Source organism: Balaenoptera ricei, chromosome 7 (genome assembly GCF_028023285.1).
Source record: "Balaenoptera ricei isolate mBalRic1 chromosome 7, mBalRic1.hap2, whole genome shotgun sequence".
Classification (NCBI taxonomy): Eukaryota; Metazoa; Chordata; class Mammalia; order Artiodactyla; family Balaenopteridae; genus Balaenoptera; species Balaenoptera ricei.
In genome coordinates, this window is record NC_082645.1 from 32,039,737 (window position 1) to 32,060,520 (window position 20,784).

The 20,784-nt window shown below is 35.6% G+C and overlaps 1 protein-coding gene across 1 annotated transcript in view; it reads right to left on the minus strand.

Moving 5' to 3' along the window:
- The window catches only part of LRP1B (LDL receptor related protein 1B), a 1,532,882-nt gene that overhangs the window by 613,675 nt on the left and 898,423 nt on the right, over window positions 1-20,784 (minus strand). The window contains exons 29-30 of the mRNA XM_059927092.1: window positions 11,546-11,720; window positions 10,622-10,716 (exon numbers count right to left, since the gene is read on the minus strand). Coding sequence (XP_059783075.1) covers window positions 10,622-10,716; window positions 11,546-11,720 — 270 coding nt within the window. The remainder of the gene's footprint in view (window positions 1-10,621; window positions 10,717-11,545; window positions 11,721-20,784) is intronic.

Here is a 20,784-nt window from a genome sequence, read left to right on the forward strand (position 1 = left end):
AATGAAAATGGATGTTCACACAAAAACTTGTACATGAATGTTTATAACAGCTTTATTTGTAGTAGTCATGAAACGGAGCAGGACCCTATGGGCCTCCTGGGCACAAAAGCCTTTCTGTGTCCCCTTCCCTGAGTTCCAAAGGGCAGGTTCAAACAGCTACTAATCAGGGAAGGGAGGGGATGTGGAGATAAGGAAGCAGTCAAGAGACAATAGTGCAGTCTTGGGGCAGCGTCCTGGTTCCCCCTCAAGGGACACACATAACATTATCTTTGAGCTCTTCTGCAGAACTAAAGCCCCCACCAAATGGAAGACGTTACCTGCTTGACGAAGCACTCTTCATTCCAGAGGTCTGAACTGAAGGAATGCGGGCCCTGCACTTACCGTACCCTGATCTTAATCAGCAACCCTGCCCCAGGACTATAAGACTCCTCACACCGCCACCCCCCTCCCCCGCAAGGTGGAGACACACAGTTTTGAGGGCATTAGCCTGCTGTGGGCCCCCTTTGCCTGGCAAAGTAATAAAGCTATTCTTTTCTACTTCACCCAAAACTCTGTCTCCGAGATTTAATTCAGTGTCGGTATATGGAGGCCAGATTTGGCTTCAGTCAAAAAATGGAATCATCCCATTTCCTTCAACAGGAGAATGTTTAGGTAAACTGTGGTATGTACATACCATGGCATACTACTCAGCGTTAAAAAGGAAAGAAAACAACAACAACAACAAACTACTGATACATGCAACAATTTTGATGACTCTACAAGGATAAATGCTGAGTGGAAAAAAGTCAACCCAAAAGCTTACATACTGTATGATTCCACTTATATAACATTTTAAAATGACAAAATTTTAGAAATGGAAGATAGTGTGGGGAGGAAAAAAAGGGGGAGGAGGGGGTAGGTGTGGTTATAAAAGGGCATCAGGAAGGATTGTTGTGATATTGGGATTATTCATTATCTTATTTTGCTTTTTTTTTTTTTCCATCCACTTATCCACAGAACTCGGTTCAGTTTATTCAGTATTTTGACTCTGATATTGGATACAGCAACCTGTACATGTTATAAAATTGTACAGATCTAAATATACAAACACACAAATGAATACTAATAATACATAATCTGAATAAGATTGATGGATTGTATTAAGGTCAATATCTGAGTTGTAATATTTTACTGTAGTTTTACATAATATTCCAATTGGGGAAAATTAGATAAAGTATACATGGAACCCCTCTGCATTATTTTTTATAACTGCATGTGTATCTAAAATTACCTCAATCAAAATTTCAATTAAAAAATATTATTCAACAAAAAGTTGAGTATGTAGGGCATCAGAATATGCCACTCCAAAATAGACCTCTTTGGTTTAAAGATTATTTTGTCCTGAAGATAATTAAGAAACAACAGACACCAAAAATCAAAGCTCTCTGCCCTCCCTTTTTGCTGAAAGCGGGCTTAGCCTCTTAATCACCAGAGACAGGTCTAGATTTACCAGCCCAGAGACAGCAATGAGAGGAATCTACGTAACAAAAGTTACCGAAATGACCCTTATCTTTCCTTAGTTTTCCTCATGTATTTACCTTCTCATAGTACGCCTTCCTAGAAAGACTAAAACCTTTTTCCTTTATCTTTTTATTTCTCTACAAATTTATTGTTCTTTGGTAAGATGCTATATAAGCACAAGTTCTAACCACTCCTTTGAGTTACTCTTCAATGAGTTTCTCTCACATGTATGTGTGCTATGCGAGTTAATAAACTCTGTTTTTCTCTTTTTAATTTGTCTTTTGTCAGTCTAATTTCCGGGGCCCTAGCCAGAGAACCTAGGATAGAGGAAATAATTTTTTGGTTTTTTTCTTCTACTGCAAGTATCTATATCGCCCTTATCTTAACTTGATCTAAAGTATTCCTTGAAATAATCCTCTCAATTCACTCCACTTTAAGAAGTCACTGATGGGGCTTCCCTGGTGGTGCAGTGGTTGAGAATCTGCCTGCCAATGCAGGGGACACGGGTTCGAGACCTGGTCCAGGAAGATCCCACATGCCGCAGAGCAACTAAACCCGTGCACCACAACTATTGAGCCTGTGCTCTAGAGCCTGCGAGTCACAACTACAGGGCCCACGCACCACAACTACCAAAGCCTGCGTGCCTAGAGCCCATGCTCCGCAACAAGAGAAGCCACCACAATGAGAAGCACCCGCACCACAAAAAAGAATAGCCCCCACTTGCCGCAACTAGAGAAAACCTGTGCTCAGCAACGAAGACCCAACACAGCCAAAGGTAAATAAATAAATGAATTAAAAAAAAAAAGTCACTGATTACACACAGTTACAGACCTAAGTTAATTAGTTCCTTATTGCTTATTGTATCAAGTTAGGATTTCAGCATCTCCTCCATTCTCCCTCACATAAATCATTTTACTTGGGACAATTTATCTTATATTTCAAGCTCTTAATGTCCCAAGCTGTTACTTGGGACAATTTATCTTATAGTTCAAGCTCTTAAAATTATGTGCCTTGTGAAAATAACATGTAAAATTAGAGGAAAACCAGAGTCAGTGACAGTTTATTTCTTAAGAAGTATTTTGTTCTAAAAGATCATTTTTATAATTTCCCTAAGCTATATTTATAGCTTGATAGGTAAAATAGAGCAAACTATTTTTAAAAGCACTGAATTGTGCCATTTGAATATTTTAAAATTATAGTTCCTGTCAATATTATCCTAAATATTCCCTTGTATTAGATATTTTTTCCCCAGACACACAGAATAACTCAGTTTTTTAGATATATCATGATTTTGTGCCTTTTAAGCCTGTGTTTTTTTTTCTACTAAGAATAAGGAAAGCCCCTTCTTCCGTCATACCTTAAAAACAAAAGCATATGTTTCCTTCAAGGTCCAGTTGAAGTTACAAAATATCACTGATTTGGTTACAATTCATTCCTCTATTTTTCTTTCTCACCAAGAATTAGTTGTTCAATTTTTATAGTGTCTAATTACATTATCTTTATGGTGTCTAGAAACAGTACTCACAAACAATATTGGTTTTTGTTGTTGTGTAACTCTACTAAAGGTCTCATCAAATGGTTTATATTTCTGTCTTTTTCCTTTACTGGATTATGACTTTGATAATGTGTCCCAGGTTTTATTTTCAGAGTCTGGAACCTAGTATACACTTCATAAACTTTTTTTTTTTTATACTTCATAACATTTGAATGAGTAAATGATCAGATTAAAAAATGTAACAAATTTAAATTATTTGTGTGTATATGAATGTGTAATTTTAATATCAGTTTGTTAATTCCTCCATTCTTTTTGGTAACCTATTATTATCATTTCTTTTGGGGTGCATAGCTCTATATGTTGATTAAGCTTCATACATAATAAATGTAACTGTGCTGAGTAATAAGTATATATATAACTGCATTACATCAAGCAAGGTAACATATCCAGAAATTTGTTTTAACCTTACTTTTAAAAATTGAGGTCCTTGGGACTTCCCTGGTGGCGCAGTGGATAAGAATCCACCTGCCAATGCACGGGACATGGGTTTGAGCCCTGGTCCAGGAAGATCCCACATGCCACGGAGCAACTAAGCCCATGTGCCACAACTACTGAGCCTGTGCCCTAGAGCCCGTGAGCCACAACTACTGTGCCCACGTGCTGCAACTACTGAAGCCCATGCACCTAGAGCCTGTGCTCCGCAACAAGAGAAGCCACCACAATGAGAAGCCCTCACACCACAACGAAGAGTAGCCCCGGCTCGCTGCAACTAGAGAAAGCCCGCATGCAGCAACGAAGACCCAATGCAGCCAAAATAAATAAATAAATTTACAAAATAAAAAAATAATTATTAAAAAAAAAATGAGAAATTGTCATAAATTAAAAAAAAAAATTGAGGTCCTTGAGTTCTTTTGATATGGTAAACAGTGTTTATGAATATTATCCATGAATAGATTTTAAAATCCACATATAAGGGTTAGAATGATTAAACAATAAAAAAATGTTTGGTAGGTTTCAAGAAGGTGTACTTGAAGGTTGAGTAAACAAATGACTTTTGGTTGAGATTACATTTATTTATTTTTGGCTGAGTTGGGTCTTTGTTGCTATGCGCAGGCTTTCTCTAGTTGCTGCGAGCGGGGGCTACTCTTCCTTGTGGTGCGCAGGCTTCTCATTGCGGTGGCTTGTTTTGTTGCGGAGCACGGGCTCTAGGTGCGCGGGCTTCAGTAGTTGTGGCTCGCGGGCTCTAGAGCACAGGCTCAGTAGTTGTGGCGCACGGGCTTAGTCGCTCCGCGGCATGTGGGATCTTCCCAGACCAGGGCTCGAACCCATGTCCCCTGCCTTGGCAAGCAGATTCTTAACCACTGTGCCACCAGGGAAGCCCTGGGATTACATTTAAAATGAACAGAAAACATCAACAAAATAAAATATATAGTTATACTAGATTCTTAAGAATAAGCCATGAAGGGTAATGCTGATTGACAAGCCAATATGCTTTATATGAGGCTTGAGGGATAAAATTCATAATATATAAACATTTTAAACACTGAAATGGCTTTAAGTAGTAAATTAAAGTCCCGTTTTGTAAACTGCTCTAAGCATTTAATGTATCCAAGACTGAGCAATAAATCTTAATTGAAAATATTTAGTTCAACAATGTATAATGGGAATGTTGATTTGTATTTAACAGAAACAAAGTTATTTAGCCCAAACTGCCTGAAGGCTGCAATTACTTGGTCTTCAGTGATACACACTCATAAAATGCCAAGTTGGGTGTTTTGATAAGATCACTATGGACTTCTCTTTCAAGTATGTCATGCATATGGATTTAATAGAAAACAAGTAAGGGAAATCCAGTGAATTAAAATATGAAAACAACTCCACACACTAGAAGGCCTAGTATATCAGTGACATTACTGTTTAAAACATGCATTTAAAGATTCAGAAATAACTAATTGTGAGGCACCATTGACACAGAGGTGAGACTGGTTCTTGCATACCCCTGGCTGCTTAGAAAAGCTGACTGCAGTGTCCTACTTGGTCCCACATCTCTCGTGAGTACGTAAGCTCTAGATTTTTCTTTCCCACCTTCCATGCTTGAAAGAGTACCAGTTTTACTCCCTGATCTTTGCTTGAGGTCAGGTAATTACTATATGAAATGAGCCTCTCTGGGCATAGCATAATGGTTAAGATTTAATATGACTTTGGAAGCAGATAAACTTGGTTTTGAATCCCAACTCTGCCATTCATCACAGGCAACTCATTTCTTTCAACAAGCCTCGGTTTCTGAATCTATAAACGAAGAGTAAGAAAGTCTTCCAGAAATGATTACCATGAGATGATTAATGAAAAGCATTTTGCAAGTGCTTAATATATTCTAAATCCGTAACAAGTAGTCACTATAATTATGTTATTTTTGTTGCCAAAGTGACATCCTCATCATATATCCCAGGCTAAGTGCATACAACCACAAAGGTGTAACTTTATAGTGAGAATACAGGTTTCATAAAGGGTGATAGAAAATGATTGTTTTCAGTTGACACTTCCCAGCCTTACGAGACAGAATATTGTTTTTTCTCCTTACATCTTGTACATTTTTTCCATGCATTTTTCTATACATTTTTTCCAAAAATAATTTAAAATCTGACAGTCAATATGCAAAAGGAGAAAAATCAACTGAACAGTAGCTCCTGCTTTCCTAATCACCTAATTTTCTTCATGGAAATGGTTCAGGGAATGCAGTGGGCAGGAGTTTAAGCCAGAGATCTCTCAGACAGATTCATCATGAGAAAGTAATTACAATAACTTCCTGCAGTGCAAAATATCAGTGAAATTCAATGAGTAAATAACACAGTAACAAATATCCCTATGTATATTAGTATTTCATAGGTATGACAGTCATTGTATACCAACAAAAACAGGTTTGTACTTATTTTTTCACACATTCATATGTTCATTTATAGCACTGAAAAATTCCATTTTACAAATCATCTCAGGGGAATAGTTCTAAAAGAAACTTATAAAGTGGGATTACAGTGGCATGAATTCTTGAGAGTATTTCAAAACTTCTTCTACTCTCAAATGTTTCCTTACGAGACTTAACCTTGATACTACACTAAAAGGCAGTTTAAATTTGTGTATTAACCAAAAAAAAATTTTTTGGTCCACTTATCCACATCACAGCTCTAAATTGTCCATTAAGAGAGGGGAAAAAAAAAGAAACAGCCAAAAAAGAACTTTTAGAAAAGAAAACACAATAATCTGAAATACTTCAGTATTTTGTGTAAATTAGTAAACAATATAACTTACTGAATATATTTTAAGAAAGTGGTTCAAGCACACACAGTGAAAATGCTAACTTAAAAAAAAAGTTACTATGCAACATAGTTTTAATCTATTTTAATCAGTATCTACAACACTCTTGAAACCAGCATTGTCTTTACTGGTGCCATTCCTCACAAATAAATAATTTAAACTGACAATATAGATAAGACTTTCCTGCTATATAGTTACTCACCAATAATATTTTTTATAGTTAATTTACAGATAAGAGTCTCTCTAGCCTATTGGGATAGATCAAAAATTGCAATTAACAGGGTTGCAATGAATAAGGGTTACATTCAAAAGAACTTGTTTTTAAATTTATACTCTGTGCTAAAAAAACAAACAAACAAAACCAAACTTGCCAATAAGTAGATAAATTGACCAACTGATTTCTGTTTGCTCTTTCTTTTTATGAGAAATATCTGAGGTGCTAATGAGAGCTGATGGGGTTCAGGACAGGCCACCCCAAAATGTGCTATGTTGGCATATTGATTTTTTTTTTTTCTTGTTGATAGTTGTTAATTTTATTTATTTTTTTAACTTTTTATTTTATATTGGAGTACAGTTGATTAACAATGTTGTGTTAGTTTCAGACGTACAACAAAGTGATTCAGTTATACATATACATATATCTATTCTTTTTCAAATTCTTTTCCCAATTAGGTTGTTACAGAATATTGAGCAGAGTTCCCTGTGCTATACAGTAGGTCCTTGTTGGTTATCCATTTTAAATATAGCAGTGTGTACACGTCAATCCCAAACTATCCGTCTCCCCAACCCTTCCCCCATATTGATTATATTGAATTAAAGTTACTTAAGAAACAGCTGGTGAAAGAAAAATACTCTGAGCCTCTTTTGTTTGCCTGAAAGCATGGACTAATTCCCTCATGTGAAAGTATACTCCTTATACCCGGAAGATAGAAGGCATCCTTATCACCAGAGATAGGGAATTCAAGGCCAAGAAAGCAGTATAAATAAGCTTTGTTACTTCATTATTTTGGAACTGCAAGCCCAAACCCCTTTGTTTTGTCAAATCTTCACAAATAATTGTTTCTTTGTCTAAAAGGTATAAATGCTGCCTGCTTTGGTCACTTCGTTGGGTCTCATTCTTACGGGGCTTCTATACTTACATAATTAATTTTTTTTCTCCTGTTAATCTGCCTTCTGTCAATTTAATTACAGGCATACCTCATTTTATTGCTCTTCACTTTATTGCACTCTGTGGATACTGTGTTTTTTGCAAATTGAAGGTTTGAGTCTACCTTGCATCGAGCAGGTCTATCAGCACCATTTTTCCAACAGCATTTGCCTACTGCATGTCTCTGTGCCACAGTTTGGTAATTCTCACAATATTTCATAATTTTTTATTATTATATTTATTATGGTGATCTGTGATCAGTGGTCTTTGCCATTACCACGATGACTCACTGAAGGCTCAGATGATGGACAGCACTTTTTATCAATAAAGTATTTTTTAATTAAGGTAAGTACATTTTTTTTAAGACATAATGTTATCACACACTTAAAAGACCACAGTGTGGTGTAAACATAACTTTTATATGTACTGGGAAACCAAAAATTTCGTGTGACTCGCTTTATTGTGATATTTGCTTTATTTCAGTGGTCTGGAACTAAATCTGCAATATCTCTGAGGTATGCCTGCATTAGACCAGCCAAAAGAACCTAGAAAGATAGAGGAAAAAATTTTCCTCTCCTATAGAGCCAAATGGCCACAGGGTTAGACAGGGAACATAGGAGAAACAGCAAGAGGAACACATTTACACATGGACAGCACAATCTGTCATTCAGCATCGCAGAGACCATCAGTCTTAGCACCTGGTTGACATGACTAGTAACCTGAAGTAGAAAGTTACTGGAAGGAACTTGTAAGCAATACTTATTTGTAAATCACATCAAGAACTTCTAGAACGAGATGAGGGCCCAGTTGTCTATTGGTCCTAAGGGGCTATGCTGGGAAGACCTGAGAGCAGAACCCGGTACTTCAAACTTGTTTGCCTCTTAGCATCAGCATCAAGACAATACAGATGTGCATAAAAATCTGCTCATCTCAGAGCCCCACTTGGTTACATATGTTCCTCTGCTAGATTTCTATGGATTCTGTTCTATGTTTATTCTTAACTGAATTCATTTATACGTACTCAATACTGCACACAATCAAATCATTCAAATTTCAGTCTATTGGACCCAATATACTTTCTACTACTACTCCTGATAGGTTCTATTCTTAAAGGCCAGATGTTCTTTTCTTAAGTTTTCCTCATTTAATCCTCATGAGAACTTTATAAAATAGGCATTTTGCCTTGATTTTACAGATGAGGAAAGCAAGTACCACCAAGCTAACAGTAATTTGCTCAAGGTCACTGAGATAAATTCACTTAATGGGATCTAAAATGATTTAGGTTCGTGTGCCCCTAAAGCAAAAGGATAATGTCAAATTTTTATCAACAGGCCGAATACAAAATCTGATACTCAATAAAAATTTGTTTATTGAATAAATGAATGTCTGACTCACAAGCCATACTCATTAATGCTGACTTAAGATATGGTTTGTAATAAGGTTCTGGGGTATTTCCGAGAAAATAGTCTATCTTGCACAAATTAAAATTTAACAGTATCATTCTGAATTTATTTTAAAATAATTTTCAAATATAACAATAACTGACATGAAGTAGGCATTTAATATTTGTTACTAGATGTTTAATCATCATCCATACACAGTTAAAAATATCACTTGGTGTATAACACCTGAAGGGCCAACTACAAAGTGTAAATAGTAACACTAATTCTTTTTCTTACAAACTTTCTTTATATAAGCTTCATATATAGCTGTTCTTTAATTTATTTTGAGTAGGAAAATGGAAATTTAGTATTAAAGAAGATAAGGTTTTTCCCATTATAAAAACAAGCATATAAATGAACATTTTGGTGTAACCTATAGCTACCACATTACAACGTAAGGACTTTATTTGCTCATACTATTTCAGTCATACTCACTTTTCCGTATTAAATATTCTGAACAACTCTAGATAAGAACCAACTGAATTGCTTTAGTCCAAATTAAGTGCTTTGTATGGGTCCTAATCTTGCAGAGTCCCTTGTTTCTTCTGTTCTATCATCTTCTACACAGAAGTATTAGCATTTCAATTTACCTTTAATTTCTAACACTACCTTGAATTTCAATTGTGTATCAAATCTTAGAACACAGTCCAAAGAAAAGAGTTGTTAATAGTATCATTTTACATCACAAGGTTTATTCTATGGACCACATAAAAAGAATTATTTATTGCAAATCTTGTTGATATTATCCCTTTATTGAATCATCACTATTAAAAATGAGATACTTCAAGAAAGTATACTTCCACAGTTCTAAAACTAAGAAAAAATTGCTGAAAAGTTTCATGGTATAGTGATTTTACCCCAAGATTTAAAAATACACAGTATTCAATTCAAAGCAAAATTATGACTTTCTTTTGTATATTCCGTCACTGGCACATTTAATATAATATCAAAATTCAGGTTCATTATTGGATTTTTAAAAAGACGTACGTTGAGATGAAAAATTAAGGCAATACGATAATCTTGCCTCTCAAAGAAACAGAAGAGAATATGAGGAAAGAGTGATTACAGTTTGAAAAGAAGAGTACAATGTATAGATATCTATTTGTAAAGAATAGTATAATGTAACTTTATCTTCTAAAAGAATCTTTGTACTTTGATTTTCAAAGATCACTTATGGGAATGAGTCAAAGCTCTCTTTCAGCACCATGACATTTTACCTGATGAGTTACAGTGGTTAACAAAGGTAGAATGACAAACTAAATAAATACCCTGCAGTGCAAGTGAAAATTGCTGAAAACTAAATATTAAATACTTAAACTCAAATCATTGTAACTATTAATAATGCCACAATGATGATGATCAGAGGAGGCTTCAGTACATCATACTGCCACCATAGCAACTGGTGTATCAGATATTCACCAGTGAGGATAAGATATTATATTTATTAATTACATTAAGTTTTAAGCAACTTCCATACTTACAATATTGTAAAAATTCTCTTATCAAAAAAACTTAACTTCTTTTCCAGAAAAAGAATGTTTCTTCCCTACCTTACATGGACCAAATGGATTCAATAAGATTGATACATTTCTGATTTAATTTATATTACTAATCTATAATATTTTCTTTCAGGCTCTAGGTCAAAGATCCATTGTACAAGCACAGATCTGTCATATTAAAAACTACAGTGATTAACTATAAAAAAAAAAAAAATACATAACTTACCAACCGGTTCCTTTTGATTCTGAAAGAGAATCTTGCTATTACTGCCATCCATATTTGCCATATTAATTGTGTTTCCATCTGTCCAGTAGAGTTTCCTTAATTCAAAAGAGATATGGTTTAAAAATATTAGATATAGACCTACTTGTTGACTAGAAGCATACATTGAAGAACAAAGTTAATATTAAAGTAAATTCTTGGCTCAGGATAATTTTTTTTCAGGAAGGCCCCCAGATTGTTGAGCCACTTGCCTGGGAAGAAAGTACCACTCTTGCTTTTTCCTGTCATTGAAGGACAATTATCTCACTTCCTTTCCCACACCTACATTCACAACTGAATATTTAACTATGACTACAGTAAATTATTTCCATTTAAAGTCATTCATCAAGATTGAATCCTCTTGGCTTGGAGAAATCAGGCACCAGAGAAGGGAACAAACTCATTTCAATCATTCCAGTTGAAAGCACTCAGGAGAAAGAATTTCTTTTAGCCCTACCCGAGTTCTCTACATGGCTACATGATGACTAGCCAGAAGATGGGAGAATCTGATCTACTTAGCAGTGACCATAATACTAACACACAGTAAATACGTTATTAACAACTGGTATTTGAAATGAAATTAACAGCTTCTCCTGGCATCTTTTTTTTTTTATTCTGAACTGTCAATCTTTAGAAACATAAATTGATAAAATTTTACAATAATATATAAAAATCTGATTTCATGCAGAAAACAGAAATCTCTAACCAGGGATCTCGTACAATTTCCATATTCACATTTGTTTTTTTGACTGTATAGCTTATATATATATATATATATATATATGTATGTATGAGTGTGTGTCTTCTGAATTCAACAAAGTTTTTACATAAAATCAGAGCAAAAGTGTGTAAAATTCTTGAAAAATTAAAAAAATAATCATACTTTACCCCCTGACTGGGTGAGCTGCTAGACACTGTGGCTTATCGATTCCGTGGATAATTGAGGTTTTCAAGGAGCCATCTAGTCTTGCCACGTTAATTTGCGTTTCATCAAATTCTGAGCTAATCCAGTATAAATTACGTGAGACCCAGTCCACGGCTAACCCTCTGATACTCTGAATATCTGTACAACAGGAAAGAGAAAATTAAAAATGAACGAAGTTTTTCATTCTTTTGGCTTTCTAAGTCAGTTATTTTCTGTCTCAGGGAAAATTTAATTTACACTATTAGTTAGCTAAAATTGTACAAGATTGTAATCTCATTCCCTTATCAGCCCTTCTTAAGGCATGAATAATCATTAATGTCTTACTGCTGAGCCATTTGAAAACCTGAAGTAACAATTAGCATTGAAATTACACTAACAGTCAATGATTCACTAGTAAACACTTAGGAGCAAGACACAGGCAGCAGTCCTATGGGCCAAGATGACCAAAATTCAAATTAGAGTAATAGCTTCTCTAGTTGATGGCACATCTTTCTAGTTAGGAGAAAGTACTTGTGGGCCATCAACAAATGGGCCATTTTATGTTTTGAATGCCAATTTGTTACTGAAATGAAATAAAACAATTCAACTTTCCAAAAAGAATGACCAGAGTTGAACATTTTTAAAATGGATAATTGACAGAAATTGACTGAGATATAAGCAAAGAAACTAAAGCCCTTTTAACATTCCTCCAATGTGGATTCTACAGAAATTACTGAAATCTAATTATGTTTTGATTCATTACATCCAATATGAATATTTGGGCTGCTATTACTTGATGATTCAATTAGGCATCTTTTTTTTTTTAAATGAAAGCTTCTTTCTTTCTTTCTTTCTTTCTTTCTTTATTTTTGGCTGTGTTGGGTCTTCGTTTCTGTGCGAGGGCTTTCTCCAGTTGCGGCAAGCGGGGGCCACTCTTCACCGCGGTGCGCGGGCCTCTCACTATCGCGGCCTCTCTTGTTGCGGAGCACAGGCTCCAGACGCGCAGGCTCAGTAGTTGTGGCTCACGGGCCTAGTTGCTCCGCGGCATGTGGGATCTTCCCAGACCAGGGCTCGAACCCGTGTCCCCTGCATTGGCAGGCAGATTCTCAACCACCGAGCCACCAGGGAAGCCCAGGCATCTTTTTTAAAAATGATGGAATTTAGGCTAAAATATAATTGCACATTTAAATTAAAGAAACAAATTAAAATGAAAGTGTTTAAAACAATGGATACTAGGAAATCTTTTTAACATATTAACAGGTAAAGCAGGCCAATTTAGTTCCCAATCTGTGGCATTTGACTACTTTTACTTGGTTTCACCTTTATTTCATAAAGTTTTAACATTTTCTATCATGCTGTACCTTTTAGGGTTCTCCAGACCCCTGCTACTCAAATTTACAAGACACCTGGAGACTCTTAAAAGGAAGATTCTGATTCAGTAGGTCTGGGGAGGGTCCTAAGATTCTGCAAGTTATAACTAGCTCCCAAGTGCTGTAGTCACTACTCCAGAGCAGCAGTTCCAATCCAAATGCTGCTAGAAACCCAGAGCAGCTGCTACTTAGCTCATCTAATTGCTACATCTTCCCTTTTTATCATTTTCAAAAGATGCCACCAAGCTAGATTTTCAGAAAGTGAAAACTCTGGATTTGTAAAATCTGCTAACTAGTTCAATTTTTTTTTTTAATACATTTATTTATTTTTGCTTGGCTGTGTTGGGTCTTCGTTGCTGTGCGCAGGCTTTCCCTAGTTGCAGCTAGAGGGGGGCAATCTTCGCTGTGGTGCACAGGCCTCTGGCTCTCATTGCTGTGGACTCTCTTATTGCAGAGCACGGGCTCTAGGCGTGCGGGCTTCAGTAGTTGTGACACTCAGGCTCAGTAGTTGTGGCTTGCGGGCTCCAGAGCCCAGGCTCAGCAGTTGCGGCACATGGGCCTAGTTGCTCCGCAGCATGTGGGATCCCCCTGGACCAGCGCTTGAACCCGTGTCCCCTGCATTGGTAGGCGGACTCCCAACCACTGCACCACCAGGGAAGTCTCACTAGTTCAAAATTTAAAGGAGCAAAATGAGGGAGGCCTGGCAGTTCTGGGTCAGCTGTGAAGTGCAGTGCTGGCATGGTAGGCTCTACCCCAAGTTTACATCCTTGAGTCTTAACAGAGCCTATTTTCCTGCTCAATATTCTTTTTATTATTTCTAAATAACTTTTAATCACAGTGCCCTTAAAAGGTATTCCCCATGTTTCAATTTCTCCTCTAAGCAACAACTTCTCACTCTGCGAGTTACCTTTCATCATTAATTTCTGGTAAGTTGGCAAATTTTGTATGTGAACTTCATTTCTCAACCCAACACTTGAAATTTATTTTTATCTTTAGTTATTCTCATCCAGTTCCCTCTTTTCTCAAGGGAAGAAAAAGTAATACAACACCTCTGTAAAGCTAAACCTGCCAAGTCAGATATTTATTTGCCTCACCCAGAATATTTATTCTTCCTCCTTTACCCTCTGGACTTAATTGGTTGCTGAGAAACAGTAATGAGAAGATTTGGCTTCCTGTTCTAGGTTGGGTGCCTATTTTTTGTCCTTAAATCGCTTAAATTTCGGCCTTTTTTTTTATCAGCAAAATGAGGATAATTATAGATAATTCATAGGATTGTTGTGAATATTAGAGGATGTGTGTTCATGCAGCCTAATTCAGGGTTGAGGGATACTTTGCCAAACCAAGGACTTAGTACTTTCTGCTTTTTTACCCTGAATTGCTTGGTACTGGCAAACATAAAATAAGTTTTTATTTCCTCTAAAATACATGTTATCCAGAGTTTGTTTGGTTTTTTTCCGCTGTCTCTTCTGCTCAAAATCCTTTTACTTATTTCTGATTGACTCCTAATCATACAGCCTAGAGAAGACATTGCATTTTTAAACTGGAAATCATAGCCAAATGTAAGCTATGAATACCTATTTAGTCCTTGTGAATTCTGTAGTTCATGCTCCCTCAAATCTATTTCTGTCTTTAATATTCCATAGCATACAGTCTTTTTCTTCTTTCAAGCAGTTGATTTAGTTGCTGCCAGGTTATTTTTCTGACTAGAGAGCTCTGGATCATGACCTTTGGTTGCCCCAAGGTATTCTATTGCTTCCAACCACTCAGAAAGTGATGTCTAAACTCCTTAGCCTGGCTTTCTGTATAATCTGAATATAATTACCTTTCCAAGCTTATTTCTCACTATTTTTAGCCAATTATCTTATTACACTTCAGTCATATTGATGTGTTCTCAGATCCCCAGCCTTGTCCTAAACTTTCCAATCTATATAGAATTACCTGGACCTCACATCCAATCACATCTTCACTTTTCTAAATCTCATGCAAAATAGGCCAGCTGATAGGCAACATCATCCTTCAACCACAAAAACCTAATCAATTCTCCTGTAAATTCCAGCCGTGAAGATTTTCTTTATCTACCTAACTCACCAGGACTACATCTGGTCAATCCCTTTCTACCTAATGTGAAAATTATTTGCTAACATACTAGTACTTTCACATATACTTCTTGAAGGTGGGCTCCTTGCTAATTTATCTTTATAGCTCCCCTCCCCAAACGTATACAACATTGCCTTCAAAATAAATATTTTTAATGAATTGATGAATGAATTCATGATATGCACAATCCATAATTTTAAGGATATGTGAGCTGAGCTAAAAATATCAGATGTAAGATCCTCAAGTGTATTTTCAGGAGTACATATCTAAACATATACTCAGGCAATCTCAATTCTCATTTTCTATCCTCACCCTTTTCCTGTCCATTAGTTTGGAGTTTGTAATTATCAGCTTTATGCCTAAGATAAATTTTATGTCTTTTTTGACCACCATTAATGCCCAAGTCTCGTTGTTTTAGAGTGTCCTGGTAAATTCACAGTAAAGTGGTGGGGGGAAGAATAAAAACTGCAATATGTTTAATGATATTTTTCTTTTTTTTATAAAAATACTAAAATAATGAATTGACTCAACTCTTGTTTTCTAGTAAGTCAGGCCAAGACCTCTGAACAAGTTTCTCAGAAAGTTCAATTTACTATTTCCAGGGACTCTCACTTGTTGAAGAAAGGCAGATTAGATATTCATAAAAGCCCTCCATTGCCACAAAATTCCCTGATGTATGATAAATTGTAACTTTTAAATGCATTGTTGAGATCACAAGACAGACAGGAATATCTCTAAGTGCTAACACACACTTGTATGTTAGCTAAAATCATAAAGGAAGGGAAGTGGGAATACAGAGGTTGGTGTTGCCACTGGGACAGATACTTGTAATGACAATCTAGAGATTCCAGGATTATTAGTTGCTCAGTGCAAGAGGATTCGGTCCTTAAACTCAGAAAAAGTAGCAGAGCTAAACAAGAGCAGTCCCAGGATATCAGAAGGATCTACATCCTCGGGTGAGTAGGAAATAAAAAATCTGCCTACTCAAAAAGGAGAATAATTTTTAAAATAAATATAAAACATTTTTTTCTGTCTCTTTCCTGGGTATGAAAAAAAAATTCTAAGCATAGGTCTACGCTTAGGTAAGAGATTAATAGTTTATAAACAAGGTATTCATTGGTTGGGCAGAGGAGGAATCAAACTAAAGTGATGCCTGGCTTATCGTCACTCCTTTTCCCTCCAACAGAAGCAAATTCAAATCCTCTATGGAAGAAAAAAATTTCTTAACCCAGGCCCTCACAATTTCCAAAGACTGAGTTTCTTCTCATAATTGATCAGAACAAAAAATTAAAATTAAAAGAAATAAGACATAGACCAAGAATAAAGAGAAAAATAAACAATAGGTTTAAGTCTCCAAAGCCTACATGTTTTAAAATTATCATGTGTAAGATAAAGAAAAATGCGTGGAATATTTTAAAGGAAAATATATGCTTCAAAATAATAAGCAAGCTACAATAATTTATTTTTAAAAATCTTCTTGGAATATATATAAATGAGAAGCAAAAATAACTTGCAAAGATTAAAAAAAAATAATTCATTAGATGTATTAACCAGCAGGTTAGACACTAGTTACTGCAAGACAGCTAGTGAACTGCAAGACAAATAGAAGTCAGCCAGAGAAAGCACAGAGAAACAAAAAGATTAGGTGAGTTGGAGGTTAGAATGAATAACCTACCATACCTAGTCAGAGTTTACAAAGGAAGGAAGAGAGAGACTAGGCTAGAAAAAATGGTCAGATATAATAGTTGAGGGTTTTTCCTCCCTGTGCTGATGAAAGACATGACCCAAAAGGAAGTACAACACATTTCAGGTTGCTAAGTAAAAATATTATCAGGAGGAAAAAGAAGATCTTAAAAGCATATAGAGAGAAAAGACACATCCTGCAAAAAAGAATGACAATTAGATAAACAGAGATTCTCAGCAGCAATGAGATGTGAAAAGAGAGTGAAATAATATCTGGAAAGGGTTGAGAGAAAGTAACTCTAAACTTGGAATTTGTACTCAACCATCATTATCTTTCAAACTACACTTAAACATCAACAAAAAGATGGGCAAAAACTCAATAGCCATGTCTCCAAAGCAGATATAGAAATGGCCAACAAGAACACAAAAGGATATTCAACATCACTAATCATTAGGAAATGCAAATCATGACCACAAGTATATACCACTTCATACCCATTAGGATGGCTACTATAGAAAATGAACAAACAAACAAAAAACAAAAGAAAAACAGAAACAAAATAAAAATATTGGCAAGAATATGGAGAAATTGGAACCCTTGCGGGCTGTTGGTGAGAATTTAAAATGGTGCAGCCTTGTGGGAGACAGTACGGCAGTTCTCAAAAAATTAAAAATAGAATTACCATATGATTCAGCCATTCCACCTCTGGGTATATAACCAAAAGAATTTAAAGGTCTCAAAGAGATATTCATATACCTATGTCCACAGCAGCATTATTCATAATAGCCAAAAGTGAAACAACCCAAATGTCCATTGACTGATGAATGTATAAACAAATTGTGATACATACATACAATGGAATATTATTCAGCCTTAAAAAGAAAGGAAATTCTGACAGGCTACAATATGGATGAACTGTGAAGACATCATGCTGAGTGAAATGAGCCATTCACAAGAAGACAAATACTATATGATACCTCTTATATGAGGTACCTAGAGTAGTTAAATTCATAGACACAGCAATAGAATGGTGATTTCCAGGAGATGAGAGAAGGGGCATGGGGAGTTGTTGCTTAATGGGTATAATTTCATTTTGCTAGACAGAAAGAGTTCTGGAGATTGGTCACACACTGTGAATGTTCTTAACACTACTGAACTGTACAATTAAGAAGGGTCAAGGGACTTCCCTTGCAGGGGGCATGGGTTCAATCCCTGGTCGGGGAACTAAGATCCCACATGTCACATGGTGCAGCCAAAAATAAAATTAAAAAAAAATAAAAATAGAAAGGTCAACATGATAAACTTTATGTTATGTGTATTTTACTACAATTTAAAAAAATTATCTTTAAAAAAAGAAGACTAAATAAATATATTTTCAGATATTATATCAGATTCTCACTAAACTAAAGGAACATTAAAGGATATAATTCAGAGAGAAGAAAAAAGATTACAGAAAGAAGGCCTGAAATGAAAGAGGGATGGAGGTAAGCATACAAATTGGTTCAAATGTAGAGAAATCTAAATGAAAAAGGACTGGCTGTCAATTCTTTGCTTGTGAGACATCTTTTATTTTTCCTATGAAGTGGACCTACTGACACGAGCTTCTTGGGCGTGAACACAGACTTCTACCCCAAATCAGGCATGCCTTCAAAGGAGGAAGGGATCCCAATTCTTATAACTTTCTGAGGGCAGTTATGGTTTCAACTAATCAAAACTCATTTGCAGTAGGTTTCTGGGCAATTATTTCACTGTTCTTAGAAGCAAAGTTTAAAAAAGCAAATTGGTAATGCTTGTAAAAAGCTTTCTCAAGGGAACTTTGTAAATATTAATATTCTATTTGTTGCATTTATGAAAAAACTGATCATACAAATATATATACATGTATGTGTGTATATACATATATATGTTACTATATATAACACATGGTATGCAAATTAATAAAACATCCATAAATCCATGATCCAGCTTAAGAACATTATAAATACTTTAGGAGCCTTCTACGCTCACCCTCACTACTTTTATGCCTCTCCAACTCTGAACAATTGGGCATTTACCATGGTCTTGGTTTTGTCACTTTTAACACATATGTATGCATACCCAATCTTTTTTTTTTTTTTTTTTGAGAGAACATAGGGGCAGAATTATAACTTTTTGACTAATCTTTATATTCTTAATGTCCTAAACCTATAATTATTCCTATCTTATAGAAACAACTCACTGCTGATTTGGGAAAAAATTCTTAAGCAAGCCTCCTTCTTTTATTTTCATCTGGATCAATGTCTCCAATATCCTTCCAATTATTTGGTCAACTTCACTTCTCTTTCATTCATCAGGTTCAATTACTTCTACATCTACTCTTGGTGTCTGTCACCTTCTTATATCTAAATTTGGTTTCAGATTTGGAACATCTCTGTAACCTTCTAGTTGTATCCTTGTCTATAATTTCTCACTTTTCCAATCTAACTATCAGGTTGATAACGTGATTTATCTTCAAAAGAGTTTGAATGACCTATACCCATCTGTAAAAGTCTTCAGCAGCTTTCCATTGTCTTGAGGGAAAAAACTAAAACAAAACAAAAAAACAAAACCAGCTCCTCTGGTATAAGACTCTCTGTGATCTGCCATGATATGAACCTTCGAGTTTACTCTTTTACAAGATCTATCTGCCCCTCACTGCTTGCTCCTCTGTGTGTATGTATGTCCAGATCTTTGTGCCTACTGATAGCTTAACCAGATTGATCTTGCTACAGTTTCCTCCAGAACCCTCATTTCACCACCTCCTCCTACGTGGGAAATTTAGTAATCCCACGTAAGAATTCAGTACTCCTTGTGCTTTGTAAGAAGTGGCTTACACCTTATTAACCTCCTTATTTCATTGAGTCTTATACTTTAGTTAGATGTTTACATTTCACTCTCACCAGATATAAAGCTCTTTGAGGTTATAGATTGTCTTAGTGAAATAATTGCTATCTCCCCACCCATTCAACATCCCAGATACAAAATCCAGAATATCGTGTGAGAAAAAAAAAAAGCCCATGGAGTAAACTAAAATAGCATTTCTATCTTTCTAACTAAAAGATAAAGAATATACGTGGGAAGTATTGCTCATTTAGCAGCCATTGCTATAGATACACAGTTCTCAATAGAATGGCATTTATAGGTATCATTTTTGCCTTTCTTTCTTTCTTTTCTTTACTCTCCTCTTTTTTAAATCACAGATGTTGACATTCTTCCACCAAAAGGCTTCCTGGGTGAAAATGAAAATTGAAAATTCTATTCAGTAATAGGCAAAACAATAGATGTTCCCTGTCTAAACTTTCTACTTTAATTCAAGGACTGTTTCCAAAATCTAGATCTCACTGATTTGGGGCCTGATCCTTTTTTTTTTTTTTTTGGTGGTTTCACATTAGACTTGGGCTGAGTAAAATATGAAGAGTGTCTCAAGAAAAATTCCAGTAGATGGAAGACAATGAAGTGAGAAAATACAGAGGCCAACAGTATAAGAAGAGAAAGGCCAAAGAGTCATTTACAAGGAATCTAAAAGATGAAAGCGTAAAATAAAGTACAATTACTGGCAGGATTTAAGATACTTTGATGCGTTCAGAAATTGAACTGTCAAAAGTTCATCTCAAGTTTCTCTTTTAATGGAAGGACCTATCTATCAGTCCCTAACAAAGTTTCACTTTGGAAGAAAGGGAAAAGCAACGTCATTCAACTTGTGGGGCAGACAGAAACTGAGTTGTCCTTGAAAATGTCTATTCCGCAACTTTCATATTGAGTTATTTCATATATTTACTCATTGATATCTCAATGATTTTTCCACATTTCACTATCTCTATTGTTTCCACCCTTGTCCAGGCTTCCATCACCTCTTACTAAAACCACTATAGCAGCCTTGTTTCCCAGAGTCTACTGCTCATCTATCCCCCAACCCAGACCTTTTCAATTCTCCACTAAACATAATATCTATATATTTTTTATGTTTTGTTTTTGTGGCCGCTAGGCATGTAGGATCTTAGCTCCCTGACCAGGGATCGAACATGCAGCCCCTGCATTGGAAGGCAAAGTCTTA